This window comes from Branchiostoma lanceolatum, chromosome 5 (assembly GCF_035083965.1).
Source record: "Branchiostoma lanceolatum isolate klBraLanc5 chromosome 5, klBraLanc5.hap2, whole genome shotgun sequence".
Taxonomy (NCBI): domain Eukaryota; kingdom Metazoa; phylum Chordata; class Leptocardii; order Amphioxiformes; family Branchiostomatidae; genus Branchiostoma; species Branchiostoma lanceolatum.
Window position 1 is genome coordinate 3,023,062 of NC_089726.1, and position 15,146 is coordinate 3,038,207.

General features: G+C 44.7%; 2 protein-coding genes across 2 annotated transcripts; one reads left to right on the forward strand and one right to left on the reverse strand.

Annotated features, from left to right (window-relative positions):
- Positions 1-520: 520 nt before the first annotated feature.
- LOC136434423 (uncharacterized) lies at positions 521-8,765 on the reverse strand. Its single transcript, XM_066427213.1, has 10 exons — positions 8,441-8,765; positions 6,841-6,978; positions 6,266-6,415; positions 5,777-5,880; positions 4,960-5,011; positions 4,391-4,458; positions 4,108-4,174; positions 3,629-3,741; positions 2,401-2,503; positions 521-891 (listed from the first exon to the last, which is right to left on the reverse strand). The coding sequence occupies exons 1-10, from the start codon at positions 8,540-8,542 to the stop codon at positions 826-828; spliced, it is 963 nt and encodes a 320-aa protein (XP_066283310.1). The 5' UTR covers positions 8,543-8,765; the 3' UTR covers positions 521-825.
- Positions 8,766-10,316: 1,551 nt separating this feature from the next.
- Positions 10,317-13,394, forward strand: LOC136434421 (uncharacterized). Its single transcript, XM_066427212.1, has one exon. The coding sequence runs from the start codon at positions 10,476-10,478 to the stop codon at positions 12,339-12,341; it is 1,866 nt and encodes a 621-aa protein (XP_066283309.1). The 5' UTR covers positions 10,317-10,475; the 3' UTR covers positions 12,342-13,394.
- Positions 13,395-15,146: the final 1,752 nt, after the last annotated feature.

The window sequence follows — 15,146 nt, forward strand, 5'->3', positions numbered from 1 at the left end:
TCACACATTCAGGACCTCCAAACGACTCTGCTCCCGACCAGTCCCCATCCAAGGTCGGCGCTAGGTTAGGTGTTAACCTGGATTTCATTCTATTTCATATCGAAACTGAGAAGAATATAACTTTCACTAGTTTAATTTGCCAGAACTTAGAGTGGAGTTGGCACATACGAGAATTCAAGACTAATACTCAGTAATAGGGCAACCTCGCCAACCAACTACCAACTACAGGTGACCTTGCTCCCAACCATGGCCTGGAGAAGGTTGCGAGGCCATGGTCAGCTATGTGCGGCCGTAACAAAACAAACATAAAATTCCTCCCCCACGGTCGTGCTTCTTTGTTATTGGAATCTAGCCGACGCGATTTTGTTAGCTGGTGGGAGATGTCTATGCCTATGGAAAGTCAGTTTTTATACATCAAGAATAAATGAAAAAAGTGAGCTTGTTGCTTTTAAGAATCATGTCTTTCATTATATCAGCGTGACAAACAATTTCCAAAGGCCAAGCCCCTTTCAATCAAACATACTGTTTGGAAGTTTAATGGTGTATTGCCTTGAACCAAAGTCTGAAGATGGCGTGTCGTGTATATAGAAGTGATATAGAAGATTTCATTGCACATTGTCGTCTTTTCAGTCACAATTGCCTTACATATAGCGTCCGTGCATTAGACCTAATTTGGACTTACGCATCATTGTTTGTAATCAGCCCCTGGGACAATGATCTTCAATACATTTTGTTTCACTACCATCCTAAGCGAGCATATTTACTTTTTACATGGTGATAGTATTGTTACTGGCGTGCGGAGGTGGCCACTCTTCTCTGAAGGTCTTACTTCTCTCTCGCCCAATCAGGATCAAAAACCAGTGGATAGAACTGCCCCTCCACTTTGCAGTCCTTTGAAAAAAGGCAAAGATTAGATTAGAGATGACAGATAGCGGATGCTGTCTCAAACAAATGTATTCATTTCCCCTGGTGAAATAAACAAACAAACAAACAAACAAATCAACGTCACCTACATACAAACCCAGAAGCTGTATTCACACCACTGAAACGGAAACTATCAGGAAAGCTTGATTAAAAAAAGGGGGAGGAAACTTTCGATCATCTTTCAAAAATGTGTCTTGACCACAAACCCAGAAACAGAAATATCCTCATACACGTCCTAGCAAAAGTAATGGATTCTTCTTCAACTACAATTTAAAGTTTTGCCAAAATCAGTAAGAATTTGGGGAACTCGAAACTCGCCGTGTCTGTCAAAGATGAATGAATTTGGCAACAATCCCAGGGAATGGCCGCTTCCTCCGGCTTCGGTTATGACAACTGCTTTAAATCACAACAATGATGCCAGACAGAAACCGTCCATTCTGACCATCGGTCGCCTCCCAAGACAGTTATTCTAAGTTGTTGTGACAGGCATCGTGTGGAGCCCAAGCTGATAAACTGTGGCTAATTGATCCGGTGGGGAACATGTTGAATATACAATGGATGCGACTGTCAATCTCAGAGGCATAGTGAATAGAATTGGTCGCTGATTTACTGCCATTGGTTTACCCTGAGTTTTCATCAAAATTGAGTGGGTACTTTGCCAGGGGAGCTTGCCGACCAGCGGAGTTCCTATATGATGAGCTGACTTTGTTTTTTCTTTCAAATTGGTATCTTATTTGGTAGATTTCCTCTATTTCATTAGTCTAATCCAGAGTCTTTAACTTGCTGGAAAGTAGGAAATAGCAGAACTTGGCCAAATATGCTTGACAATTTGTCAAAGGAGTTACTAGTAGCCGGCCATATAGTTACACATTGCGAGGCAGCTGCCTCCTCTGGGAAATTGCCCAGCCTATTTTGCCACTTTGAACATTTTGGCCATGGTTCCGATGAGTCTACTGGCAGAGAGTCATCTTATACTTCAGGGTACGTTAGTTTATGACTTACCGATGTCCACATTTGTGTACACATGTCTATGAAATTGTTGCTGTTAACTGATCTGCTTGTTTCTTGAGCTGCTAATTATCAATCTGATTGATCTGAATTGAATTTTCAAGCGTTAACTTTTTGAGTTCATTGTACTTATTTGATAGGGGATACACACATCAATATTTGATAAACAAATCAACATTCTAACATCTAAAAACAGATATTTTGTAGCCGTAAGAAGGTCTATTAGGACAAGATTTACTAGCCTCTACCAGGCCCCGCGGATGGCTGGGAAAATAGTAGAAATCGGCCAAATAGAGTAAATAATATGCTAAGAAAGTCGGCTATGGAGAGAGGGTCCAATGTGCCATCCACGGAGCGGCAAAATGTACGCCCATAGCAGACTAACTCCTCTTGCAGGTTATCTGTCTATTTGGCCAATTCTAACTCTTTCCAGCCGCCACTGTAGCCTGGTAGAGGCTAAAGATTTACCCTCTTGATGAGGTTAGTCCCATCCAGCAGAGGCTCGTCGGTGTTGGACAGGATTCCGTCCGCGAAGTAGTTCACCACGGTCGCCCGGCGGGGGTGGTCCGTCCTGCACATGTAGGAGAGTAAAGTCTTTGCATTTTTTTAAATATTTATTAGACGTACCACGTTCACAGACTTTAGAGGATAGAGTCTGAATTGAAATGGCATTTCTATATGTAAAAAAATGGAATACTAGCATTTTACGCACTTTGCTCCTTAGCGAATATTCAAAGCTTCTCAACAACTTAAGATTAGAATTGAACTAAGAGCTAGAACTGACGAAATACATTTACTTCACTTTTTTCTTTACATATATAATATTATGTAGTCGTCTATGCGAAGAAGGGCCTGTGGGTTCATTCTGATTAAAAAAAGTCCTTGCGGATTAAAGTGATCATTTATATTTGTTTAACAGTTTAGTCATATGGGGGATAGAAGAATTTTTGTGACGCTGATGACAACGTATCATGCCCTTCTTGAGGAGTCCGTTTTGAAGATGGAAGAGGGTAAAGGCCGATGACAGCTTATCCTCCCCTTCTTGTAATGAGGAGATCGTCCTGAAAATGGACGAGCGTCAAGTCTGGCGATCACCAACCCTTCTCTTCCTCCATTCATTTACACAAAACGTCAATTCATTTTCGTAAGATGAAGATTTGTAGAACGTACGTTTTGGTTATGTCTTACCTATTCCTTCACTTAGTTTCGACGAGACGATGGGGTGCTGAATAAGTAGTAGAAATCGGTCGGAGTAGAGTAAATAATTGTGACAAACAACACTTGCCAGGGAAGGAACTGACAGCAATGACGTTAATTAACAACAAATTGCACTGCACGGACGTTTCAGACTGCATCAACTATATCCACCAGTGACTGACGAACGGGAAAGATAGCGGATGCTGTCTCAAACATCTGACCCGTTACAAAACGTATTCAGTTGCTTGGGTACCTTCTGTATTGTGTATCGTTAAAACATCACCTGAATGTTAAGTCTCCATAGGCGCATACTGCACCGAGGACTTGTAAATACAAGATTTGTACATTCAAAAAAATGCTGTTGACATATAATAATAATAATAATAATCTTTATTGCATATTCCTGCCTGGAAAATGGGCTAAATGCACAGGTGGCCACATGTGGTGTAGAAGATGCATGTAACAATGAGGATGGGAGAAAAGCACTATCAGCACATACCTATTGCTGTAGGACCCGTGTACTGTTAGAGGATGGTGGAAGCTGGCCTCGCCTTTCTTCAGCCCAGACGGGACCGGTTTGAAGTTCGCGATTTCCTCCTCCGTCAGTATCGTCTGCGGGGTGAGAGAAAAAAGAGCAAACTATACTACTATGTAATTAAAAGTTTAACAGTGAGCTATTTTCTTACCGGTACGAATAAGAACGATATATGCCTTCTAAATGTTGTACAAGTCCATTATACCGCCATGGACGACTAGGGGATCACATCTTACAACATACCCTAAACACCGCAACCCTCTCAAGTAGCGTTCAAGAAGCAACAGCCAAGAAATCATTGACAAACTTTCGAGCTTTTGCTTAAAAGCAGGATTGTTAACGACTGGATCAGGTATAGGGAAGAAAATGACATTCACAAGAGAAACATAAAGAAGAGAAAATGGAAAGATATATGCGTCAGTGTCAAAACTAATTTTCTTGACCTTGATGGATTCCATGTCCTTGAAATTGAAGTCTGTGACCGGAAGTGGCTTCCCGCCCCGGTGCCACCTGTATAAGAAAGGGAAGGTTGACCTCACAGTGACAATGACATTGACTTATCAATGATTGACATCTTTCAGGTAACTGTTCAACACAATGAACAACTGACATGGCACATTACAGCTGCAAGCATATCTGACAGATTAAGAAAAAAAATCGCACTCTCTGGTTTGCTTGCTTCATACTTTCCACAAACGGTCGGCTAGTGCTTGTTACGCCCCCTACCTGTGCGATCCGGGAATGAAGTGCAGGCCACCGTTTTCCAGCGTCTGGTCATCAAGCGCGATGTGCACCTGTAACATAAATAATCCAGTCTGCTTAGAGACAAGGATATCATTGTCTTATCGTGTTTGGTTTGGGTATCACGAAGGTAAAACTTGTTTGATTCAAAATACCAAAACACCAATATCTCTTTAATGGTTGGGTAATTGTTTAAAAAGTTAAAAGTTAAAGTGCTCCCATGCATCGAAGATGCGTAGGGGCACTTGGGCCACACAAGTGCAAGTCACTACAGCAGTGGGCTGGTCCGCTGGTAGTGATGTGTGTGTTTAACTTCCATACTCTTTCTCAAATGCTGAGTGCTAAGCAGGGAAAGAAGTATGTACCATTTGGTATGACCCGGCCGGGGTTCGAACTCACGACCCACCGTATGCAAGGCGAACATTCTACCAATTAGGCCATTGCACCAGTAATTGTTTAGTTTGTATCTAATTTGATCTATCAAAAAAAAGTGATAACTTTGTAAATGTGTATGGTGCTGTGTAGCCAAAGAAATCGTCTTGATAAATTGATACCGTCAGATGCATCATGGGCTTGGTCCTGGTCCAATATGAGTAATCCTGGTGCCTGGGAACAAATAGAGCAAGTTCCATTGCTTAATGTATCCTTTTATTTATTTATTTATTTATTGATCTATTTCGATTTACCACATTTGTGGAAGGATTGACATAACAGGTGAACTATCACCTTTTCAAGATGTCATCCCAGACCGGACTGTAAGATTTGGACCATCGCACACCGGGGCATGCCCCTACTCTTTTTCGAAAGATGTGGTGGGTTCTTTAACGTGCGCGAGGTGTGGCTCTCCCCAAACACGGGACCTCCATTTAACGTCCTATCCGAGGGACGTCCCCAACTCTGGAAGAGCTAGGTACTCATTTACAGCTGAGAGAAGTGAGGGAATTTGTGTTAAGTGCCTTTCCCAAGGGCACAACGTCCGGGCGCATGTTCAGACATGTCTGGGGGCAGCTCGGGTTCGAACTGGGGTCCCCTTGTTTGACAGTCGGATGTTCTATCCATTACGCCACACGACGCCACGACTTTTCCACCTTTGCTGTATTGTTTGGGCAGAAAACTAAACTCGGTAATTATCAAGTTCACGATTTGATGCTTTTGGGGTCATGTATCGAAGTTGAAGACCCCTCCCTGGTCATTTACCATGTACCGCCAGGGACGTGCAACATTAAGACATTGAAATAGCTAATTTAATTGTCAGCGAAATTCGCCCCATTATGTTATCATAATTCGTGATATATTGAGATGCATACTTGCAAGAAACAATAAGCCACAATGAAATCATGAATGCTTGATAAGTTTCTGCTCCCTTCCTACCACGCCACCACGCCCCCGTGTCGGGCCGGCTTAGCGAACATCTGGTCGTGCCAGAAGCGGACAGGCCGCAGCTTCTCTTGGTCCAACAGCTGCGAGGAGGGAACCTATCAGAACAAGAATAACAAGACATAGATTCTGAACAAAATTTGCCATACAATCGTTTTTGAAAAAGAAATCGTGCAATAAATGAATGATAAGATATTTCATATTTAGATGAAGCTGTGTTTTCAGGCTGTGGATGATTGTTGATAAAGAATTCGATGACTTTTCATCATAGCGATTCCTTCCCATTCTCCCAATCTCGGCAGAAACATAGTCCCCTTGTCAGATGTAGAAGAAATGTAGCCTCTACCAGGCTCCTCAAGTCGCTGCCAAAAAAGGGGAAGGGCCAAATTGAAGGATAACATGCCAGAGAAGTTGGGTCCGCCAAAGAAGTTTCTGTTTGCGTCCTATGGAGCCTGGTAGAGGCTAGAAGAATGAGTCACTTACGCTGATGGCAGGGAGAAAGACCAGGTCGTGGAACAGCCGTGTGAGTCGCCACTGCCCCAGCCCGTGCATCAGAACGTTGTTGCTGTCTCCGCTTTGGTTACTGTGGTGCTCGTACAGCATGGCGTGGCCGGGGTGCCGCTTGGACGGGTTCTGCGGAGAAACGAACATACGTTACTGACTTCTGTAAAGGTTCAATGTATGGAAAACTGTCATTTCAGATTTAAGAAAGTTAGGCATCTATAAAAGCATTTTACATGAACACAACAGTCTATTTCTTAGGTATGCCATGGGCCGGTTTAACTACAATGTTCGATCTTCTTTTAAAGCTGGTCTTGGAAATTGTAAATCTCAATTAGACATACGGCAAATAGACAGACCAGAAGTCATTTGGAAAAAATATAGTTAACTAGATAACTTTCAAAATTAAGATTGAGTCCATAGGAATACAGTTGTCGTGTGTCAGTATCAAAAAGAGTTCAAGTCACGCCTTCACTTACATGCTTACAAAAAAACCTTCGTCGTATCCGTTAGCTCAATTAAAAGGATGAAGTCACAACAAAAATAGAATAACTCACAATGAAATATTCATAATCTTTCAGGATCCTGTCACACTGTTCCTCTGTCAGAACCCGGATGTTGCTGATGTAGCCGCGCTCGAAGAACTCGGTAACCTTCCCCTGACCGAGGAAGTGCTTCGCCCAGTCGCCTGCTGACTGGAACGTACAAAGAATAACAGGGTAAAAAACCCCGCAAACGCCCGTATTGTGTGTACATATATGTATTGGAGGTAAAGATCAAAGAGACAGTCGAAATCCAGTTGGAACGTGCTGGGATTAACCGTACCGAAGGTTGGGAGCTCCGCAAGGAGGCGGGGGAGGCAAAAAGATCTACACAAGTCTCGACCTAGTGTCGTGTTCTCGTGAGACTAGGTCACTCCGTGATCAAGATGTACAGTAGACATCGAAAATTTGGAGATACGTGTTTTGTTACCTCTAGTAACATATATGTATTGATATTCAATCGTCCTATTAGTTTAAGTTTAACCTGTAACATGTAGCGGAGAAAGAGAACGGAAACTTTGGTTGTTGTGCGAAGATCAAAAGGATAAAAACTTAATAGTCACCGAACAGATATTAAGAATGAAGATCGTTAAGTTCACTAACTTAAACTTTTCTAACGGAATATATTAACTTTGTATCGGAGAAAGTACTTTACTTTGATCTATATAGGAGACATATATTCTACTTTTGTATGATAGAATGTATATTTTCTTTGTATCAGAGCACACATTTTCTTTGTGTCAGAGAATACATTCTACTATTTATCAGCGAATACATAATTTAATCATTATTTCCTTTGTATCGGAGAATATATTTTCTTTGTGTCAGATAATATTTACTCCGTATCAGAGAATGTACTTTACTGAAGATTTATGTAAGAGAAAATAATCTATTTTGTCTCAGAGAATACATTCTACTTTTGTATCAGAGAACATATTCTACTTTTCTATCAGAGAATACACTAAGCATTGTATCGGAGAATGTATATTTCACTTCGTCTCATAGCGTATATTTTACTCTGATTTGTTCTGAAAAGTATATTTTGTCTCAAAGAATATACTTTACCTTTGTATCATGATATATACTTTACTAGATATACATAATATTTTGTATCGGAGTCTTTGGAGAATATGCTTTAATAACGACCAAGCGGTCATTGGACATTGCATCATATTGGGCGTGACTACGTTTGAGAACGTAATGTTGGCTTATAGTTGCTTTGCCTGGTTCATAGTCCAAATATCTGGTGCATATTTACTGATTCAATAGTTTGGGGAGGGCTGGCCAAATATTTTGGTAAAGTACCTTATGTATATTCTTAAATTCAGTCTTCTGTTGAAGTATGTCAGTATTTTTGTAACGTCAATCTATATCGACGTCACAAAAAGTCGTAAGCATGCTGACGTTGTGTGTTATCGTAGAGATCTTCAAAACAGCGGAATACCCTACAGAAGACTAAAGAATGACTAGATTTAGGGGCTTCCATTTAGCTACCTTTGTCGAATCCTACGATTAATGCGCCCGTAGGAAGGCCTGCAGGAGGCTGCCTTCCCCTGACTGAACCCTCTGCTTGTAGAATACTACACGGATCTGAACGACCGAACCCCCGTCCTACCTGCGGCGGTTCCCCCAGCTCGCCCAGCAGCCGGTGGACGGTGCTCCAGTCGGGGACGCCCGGGGAGAACTCTGCCGGCGTCGCGCTGTCAAACTCCCGCATGGCTGGCTAAAACAACCTGAAAAAGTCCGCTGTCGTCATTCCAATTCAGTTTGAATGTTTGTACAAATATCAGCCCAAATATACAAATCTTTACACGTTACAAAGCCGTATCTCTCACTGATCAACGCCACAGTCTACGCAGACATCCAAGGGCACACTATCAACGGAGGCACCCTGCCGGCACACATACTTCAGTACCTACAACTCAGAAACCGGACTTAGTCACCTACCTCCCGGATGCGGAACAAAAAACACATACAGGAACTAACTGTGGCCTTTGAACAAAACATTAAAGCAAGTCATGACCGCAAGGTGAACAAACATTCAGCCCTAGCGGCAGACTTCAGAGCTGCAGGCACCACAGCTACACTTACCTGCTTCGAAGTTGGATCAAGGGGATCTAGAAGAAAACTGACTTACCTGGTGTTTCAATATATACCAACAGGTGTGCAGGGAAAAGTGTGACTTTTGACCTTAGTACACAGGTCAGATTACCTGGACAGGGAAACGGACGCAGCCACGCCCCCACAGGCGTCATTCGCTTGTTTACAGGCTAAAGTCCAGCACGTCGGCAGAACGCCATGCGTATACGGTAATCAACCTGCAATTTAAACTTATCATAACTGCCGAATCACTTTTGTTCTCTTTGGTCAACGTTGCATCAGAGTAACGGCCGTTGCATAAGATATGTCTTTGGACACAACAGAATGAACCTATCTACGGGATATTAACCTTCAAAACGCGAACAAGACCTTAAACGCTTACGCTCTGCCGACGTGCTGCCGATGTCCATGATTTGTTGCTAGCCTGTACCTCCCTTCAGTCAACCATCCACAGGTATCATCTACTGATCCACAACTACGGCGGCTGTGCACGTTTCGTAAACGGTCGATGCCTTTTGAAACGGTCGATGCCATATTGCTGACTGGTCGATGCCACATCCGAGAGAACAATATCTTCGGGGGGGGGGGGGGTTGTTGGGTCAAAAACGTATAAAAAATGAATACAAAAACATTTGAATTACAAACGTACAATAGTGTCTTGAAAAGGGATGTAAGTAGTGAAAGAAAAAAAAAGAACCAGCTAGGGTTGAAACCGGAGTCAACAAGCCTTATCTTAAAACCTGTGAAGCACACAGTCCACGAAGTTAGAAACTGTGAAACGATGTGTTTTTATCCTACACGCGGCCACCGACAACATGGTGGGATGTCTCGGTTGGTGCAGGAGGCTTTGGCAGGTCCCGAGCCCTATACTTGTTCGTCAAGGTCATCGCTGTATGTCGCTGTCATCGTATTTTGCAGGCCATTTTCCTTTTTATCTGTTTCACAAAGCAGTATGGGTAAAAATTTTAAGTCTGCATCTATGATTGCATTGTTTTTAACGTATTGAATGTGACTCTTTTTAAACAAAGGAGGGCTGTGTAATCCGGTCAGGGAGATGTTGCCGGTTGGACGATAAAATCGTGCCGTTTTCTAAGCTTTTCATTTCAAAACCGGCTCTGGTTCAATTAGTAACAGAAACGCGGAGCAAGGAAAACGTCGCGATCTTGCCTCCCAACATCTGCTTCGAGATTGAGACCTGTTGCCGTTTGCGCGGTTACAGTCGAACACATCTAGCACACGTCATCTAGAACTAGAGAACAGCGTTCTACGTTAGGAGCCATCGATCGATCGAACACATTCAGAACACGTCACTTAGAACGAGAGAACAGCGTTCTACGTCTAGGACCATCGATCAAACGTTCGGAGCGGCCAGGAAAGTGTTACTGAAAGGCCCTCTGGTGGACGGGCAGACGTTTGTACCGATTTCGTACCTACAAAACCCCGAGAAGAGGCGAGGAAGAGAAAGAACTTTACCGTCCCCGGGAAGAGCGCACCACCTGTCTGAAGAACGCAAGAAGAACGTGTTTTTCCGCAGTAAAAACGGTTCCAGGATGTCTCTGTTCGTACGCGTCTGGTTCACCTTCGGCGCTGTCATGGCGGCGGTCAGTCTGGTAAGCCGATATGAAGAAGGGTACATGACTGCCGATCTTTGTCACCTCTGGGGCTTCAACACAACCTGCACTGGACACGTGAACACTACCGCCAGGGAAACATCCTGCAGTCGGAACCATGCCGGTCTCAGTCCCGCAAAGGTGCCGCCGGGGTCTGTGAAGGTGTCTTCCGAAGAAAACGACGAAAGCGTGAATCTTACATCACCCTTTGAAGACGACTCCGCCAGCGAAGCAGCCCCCTTGCAAGACAAAGACAGAGACTCGTCCGACAGACTAGACGAGCGCGCGAATCTCACCAACCCTTCACAAGACGGAGACAAGACTGCCGCCGACGAAGCGCCGAATGTTTTACCACCATCTCCAGACGAACCTCTAAGTCTGGAAACAATCTTAAACCTGAAAGACAACGGCCACCCTCTTCCAGCCGACTTGGAAGACGACGTTCCGTCGCAAGGAACAAGAATCATTTTATCCCCCCTGCCGCCCAGCGACAGCGTAGGAGGTTGGCGTACAAATGAAAATGACGTCATGATGTACGCCATTCGTCACTGTGACTTTGACGTCAGGTACGCCGACCAAATGACGTCAGAAGAGTTCGAATCGACGTACCGGAACCGGAAGCCGTTGTTGCTGCGCTTTCGGGGCGGCGCGCGGGACTGGACGCACCTTGGTGTATGGACCAGAGACGAACTGGTGTCCCGCCATGGCAAAAGACAGGTCCGGACGGGTTACCCGAGTGACACCAACGAAAACGGAGGGTTAGGGGACGACAGTGAGAGGCTTGACGCGTATCTAACGCGTTATCTGGACGACAAAGACGGGTTCGACTTCAAGTACGTGACGGACAGGACGTTAATGACAGAACTCGCGCCCCTCATCCGCCTGCCGCCGTACCTGAACCATTCGCGTTTTGAAAAGCCGGGCTACCTTTTGCTCCTGGGCCGTTCCCGCACGGGACTGTCCTGGCATGCCCACAAAGAGGCCTGGAACGGCGTCGTGTTCGGCGCCAAACGCTGGTTCGTCTCCACCCCCAACCGCCGTCCTCCCGGCATGGCCGATTTCGAACAGCTGGACTGGATGAAATACGTCCACCCGTACGTGCGCGCCCCCTGGCGTCCTCTGGAGTGTCTGCAGCAGGCAGGGGATGTGGTTTACGTGCCGGAGGATTTTTACCACGCCGTGCTGAATATCGGCGACACCGTCGCCGCGTCTTTTTACGACCGCTCACGCAGCGGGCAAATGAGCGCACTCGGGGTTGAGTTTGGGCGTTTACTGCAGTACGCCGAGCCCATGACAGAGGGCGCTGTTCCGGCAGAGCTGGAGCGGGAGCTGAATGCACGGTTCGAGCAGGTGTTCGGGAAAATGAAAGCGCTTTCCAGGAATATTTCTATGGTGCAGGAGATGCACGAGCTGGTGGGATGGTACCAACTGCAGCAGCAGCGTCCGCGGGAGGCCATAGCGACCTTCCAGGCCGCCATAAGAGCGGACCCGTTCCACCTAAAGGCGTACACCTTCCTGGCGCATGCGCACAGCACCCTCAGACAGCACGACAAGGCGGAGGAGGCTTACCTGTCGGCCCTGTACCTGCACAGGACCTCCCACCACGTGTGGCTGGCGTACGCCGGGTTCCTGGAGCAGCGCGGGAACCTCACGGCCGCCGAGCAGGCCTACAAGAAGGCGCTGTTTGCCCGCCCCAGCTGGCCCTGGCTTTACCAAGAACTGGCCCGCGTCCAGGCCAAGCTCGGCAAGGAGGACGACCTACAGGATACCTTTAACATATACAGGTACCTACAGCAGCAGACATGAACGTTACCATGGAGATCTACTGGTCCCTCCAGCAGACGGCATGAACGTTACCATGGAGATCTACTGGTCTCTCTAACAGCAGACATGAACGATCATGAACGTTACCATGGAGATCTACTGGTCCCTCTAACAGCAGATATGAACGTTACCATGGACATCTACTGGTCCCTCCAGCAGACGACATGAACGTTACCATGGAGATCTACTGGTACTTACTGCAGACATGAACGTTACCATGGACATCTACTGGTCCCTCCAGCAGACGACATGAACGTTACCATGGTGATCTACTGGTACCGACAGACATGATGGGACATATTGTATATATGTATATATATATTGTCATATTGACGTAGATCTTGACACTTGCCTGTGAACCAAGGATGGGGCGGGAATGAATGGTAGTCAGACTGACTTGATGACGTCATTCAGATGTACAATATGAGGAAATCGAGTGATGCTGACGAATTGCATGCACACGAAACAGCAGTCTGGGTGGGTTTAGTTTTGGGGTGAAACGTCCGATTGTAAATACTTATGAAGTCACTGTTCTGAAAGTGCCACAAGCAGTTAGATTGGTGGTTAGTTAGTTAGTTCGTTGTGTGGCCCAAGGGCTATTGAATTTGAAATGGACGCCGCCCTAGCACCATCTGATTCGCATGACGCGGAAAGGAATTACTAGTAAACCTTAACTAGTTAGATGTTGTTTGTCGAACACTGCGAGTGTACCTGTGTTTATTGGCCACACAAAAATAAAACTTAAGACAAGAACATGTCCACGTGAGCCACGCGACATTCGATTTTTTACCCAGGAAGTCTTGCCTTTGAATTTAGGACTGCAGTTGTATGATAGTTCAGGAAATGCTATAAAAGGCAAGTCATAAAAGTTAGGGAACATAATTACATACCTCTTCATTACATAAGTTCTTTTTCTCCCAGCCACTCAATTTTTGTAACGTTATGCAGATTGTCCGTCTGTGACAAGGACTAAGTGATATACAGTGGAAGCCATTTAATTGCACCTCGGATAAACGCACATTCCATTTAACTGCACCGAATCCCAAACCGGTTCCCATTCACTGCATTGTTAGTGACTCCGCATATCCGCACGGGACATTGTCACCAATGCCGGATAACTGCACCAAAATTTTTCAAGAATCCTCGACAAGTTAACTAAAAAGGTGCGTTAAAAATCGGCAAACGCGGTACAAATGAGCCGATAAGTGCCTATGTAGAGGCACAATACCGCCAATATGTCTAAAAAAAAATTCACTAACAAAAGAAGGTGGTCTCCATTGACAATCACGTTAATAGCGATCGTATGGGAGGTCACGGGGCGTGTCGTCACCATAAAGAGACGCACGCCTGCCAAAGGCGGCATTGCGTTTTGGCAGACAGCATGCTGTACTCAATAAATATTGGTCTCTACCTGTACACTGTCTTATTTAGTTATTACTGTGAATGTATTTAAGTTCGCGGGGATTTGATTTCGCCTGAAGGATGACATGGGGTATTGTCGGAGGATTTAGGTTCGCGGCAGCGCTACATTCACATACTAACTGTCGCAGTTCTCAGATCTAGCAGGAAACCGCACAGCGACTCGGTAAGGGCTACAGAGACGTGGACGGATATAGCAGTCGCTTTTGACGGTGCGATGATGACATGGTATCGATCATCTGTCACATTCTTTTATGGTAGAGCTGAATCTGCGTCCTAGAAACGTCCTACATTCACCTGAAGGATGTATACGCGGGTTCGGCTCTGCTATAAGGAGAATGGTCTGTCACTGATCTAAGTCATCTAACCATACGTAGTATAGTCCATTGTACAGTAATTCACTACCATGATGTACACAGTCTAATCTGTCCAAACAGGGGCCTCTCTGGCGCTTACTGGTTTCACTCACTGTGTCCTGATATGTCTTTCCTGAGAATTTGAAATTTAATGTTTTAATACATAAACGTGGCCCACTGGCCCTAACAAGAGGTGGAATCTACGGTGTTACCGCACTGTACCTGTATAACGAAAGCTTTCTAACACCTAAACAAGTTCATACAGCACACCGACGTTTATACAGAGTACTACCGGTCTAGCTGGGCAATTTCTCATAATTGCACCAGCCGGATAATTGCACCAAATACGTTGGCAAATGGGGTGTGCAGCTGAGCGGATTCTACTGTACTTAGTATATAATAACAATATAGACTAAGTTGGTATCTTAAAACAAGCAACTCAGACGTCACAACATATGTCACAAATTCTTAATCTCCAACAAATGATGACTAAAAATTGGTTTTGATTTCACGCTTTTCGAGGGGTTGACTAACATGCTTTAAGATTGTCTAAAACAGACTAAAGCGACTCCGATTCAACCAAGGCGGGTTTCCTTGATACAGCGGACTCAGACGACTCACCGTCAAAAGTCCATATGGCGTTAAATGTAGTCTACAGCTTCATCGTCATCGGATTTTTTTGCAGTGTAACAGTTTTGACAAGGACATCATATATGTACACAACGTCTGCTTGGTGGAGACAAACCCAGAAGTTTACATATCTGACCTTTGGCACTAACGCAAAGCATAGCGGGTAGGAATGGTCCTCTTTTTAAATTAGGTAACAATGATGCTATCATTCTTACGATATCACAATCAACCAAGATTTATTACAAATCATCGGAATTTTCATATGCATAATAATTTCTGCACGGTTATATCAATATGAAGTGTGACTTTTTTTCTTAAATTCGAAAGTAAAAACCTATTGTATGATACCACACCCCCCGCGTTACAATGGACTATTTCCCCC

Coding starts and splice junctions, on each gene's coding strand:
- LOC136434423 (XM_066427213.1), bottom strand. CDS start 8,542: ATGCGGGAGTTTGACAGCGCGACGCCGGCAGAGTTCTCCCCGGGCGTC. Junction 6,416..6,840: donor AAGATTATGAATATTTCATT/GTGAGTTATTCT, acceptor GTTTCTCCGCAG/AACCCGTCCAAGCGGCACCC. Junction 3,742..4,107: donor AGGACATGGAATCCATCAAG/GTCAAGAAAATT, acceptor CTCACCCCGCAG/ACGATACTGACGGAGGAGGA.
- LOC136434421 (XM_066427212.1), top strand. CDS start 10,476: ATGTCTCTGTTCGTACGCGTCTGGTTCACCTTCGGCGCTGTCATGGCG.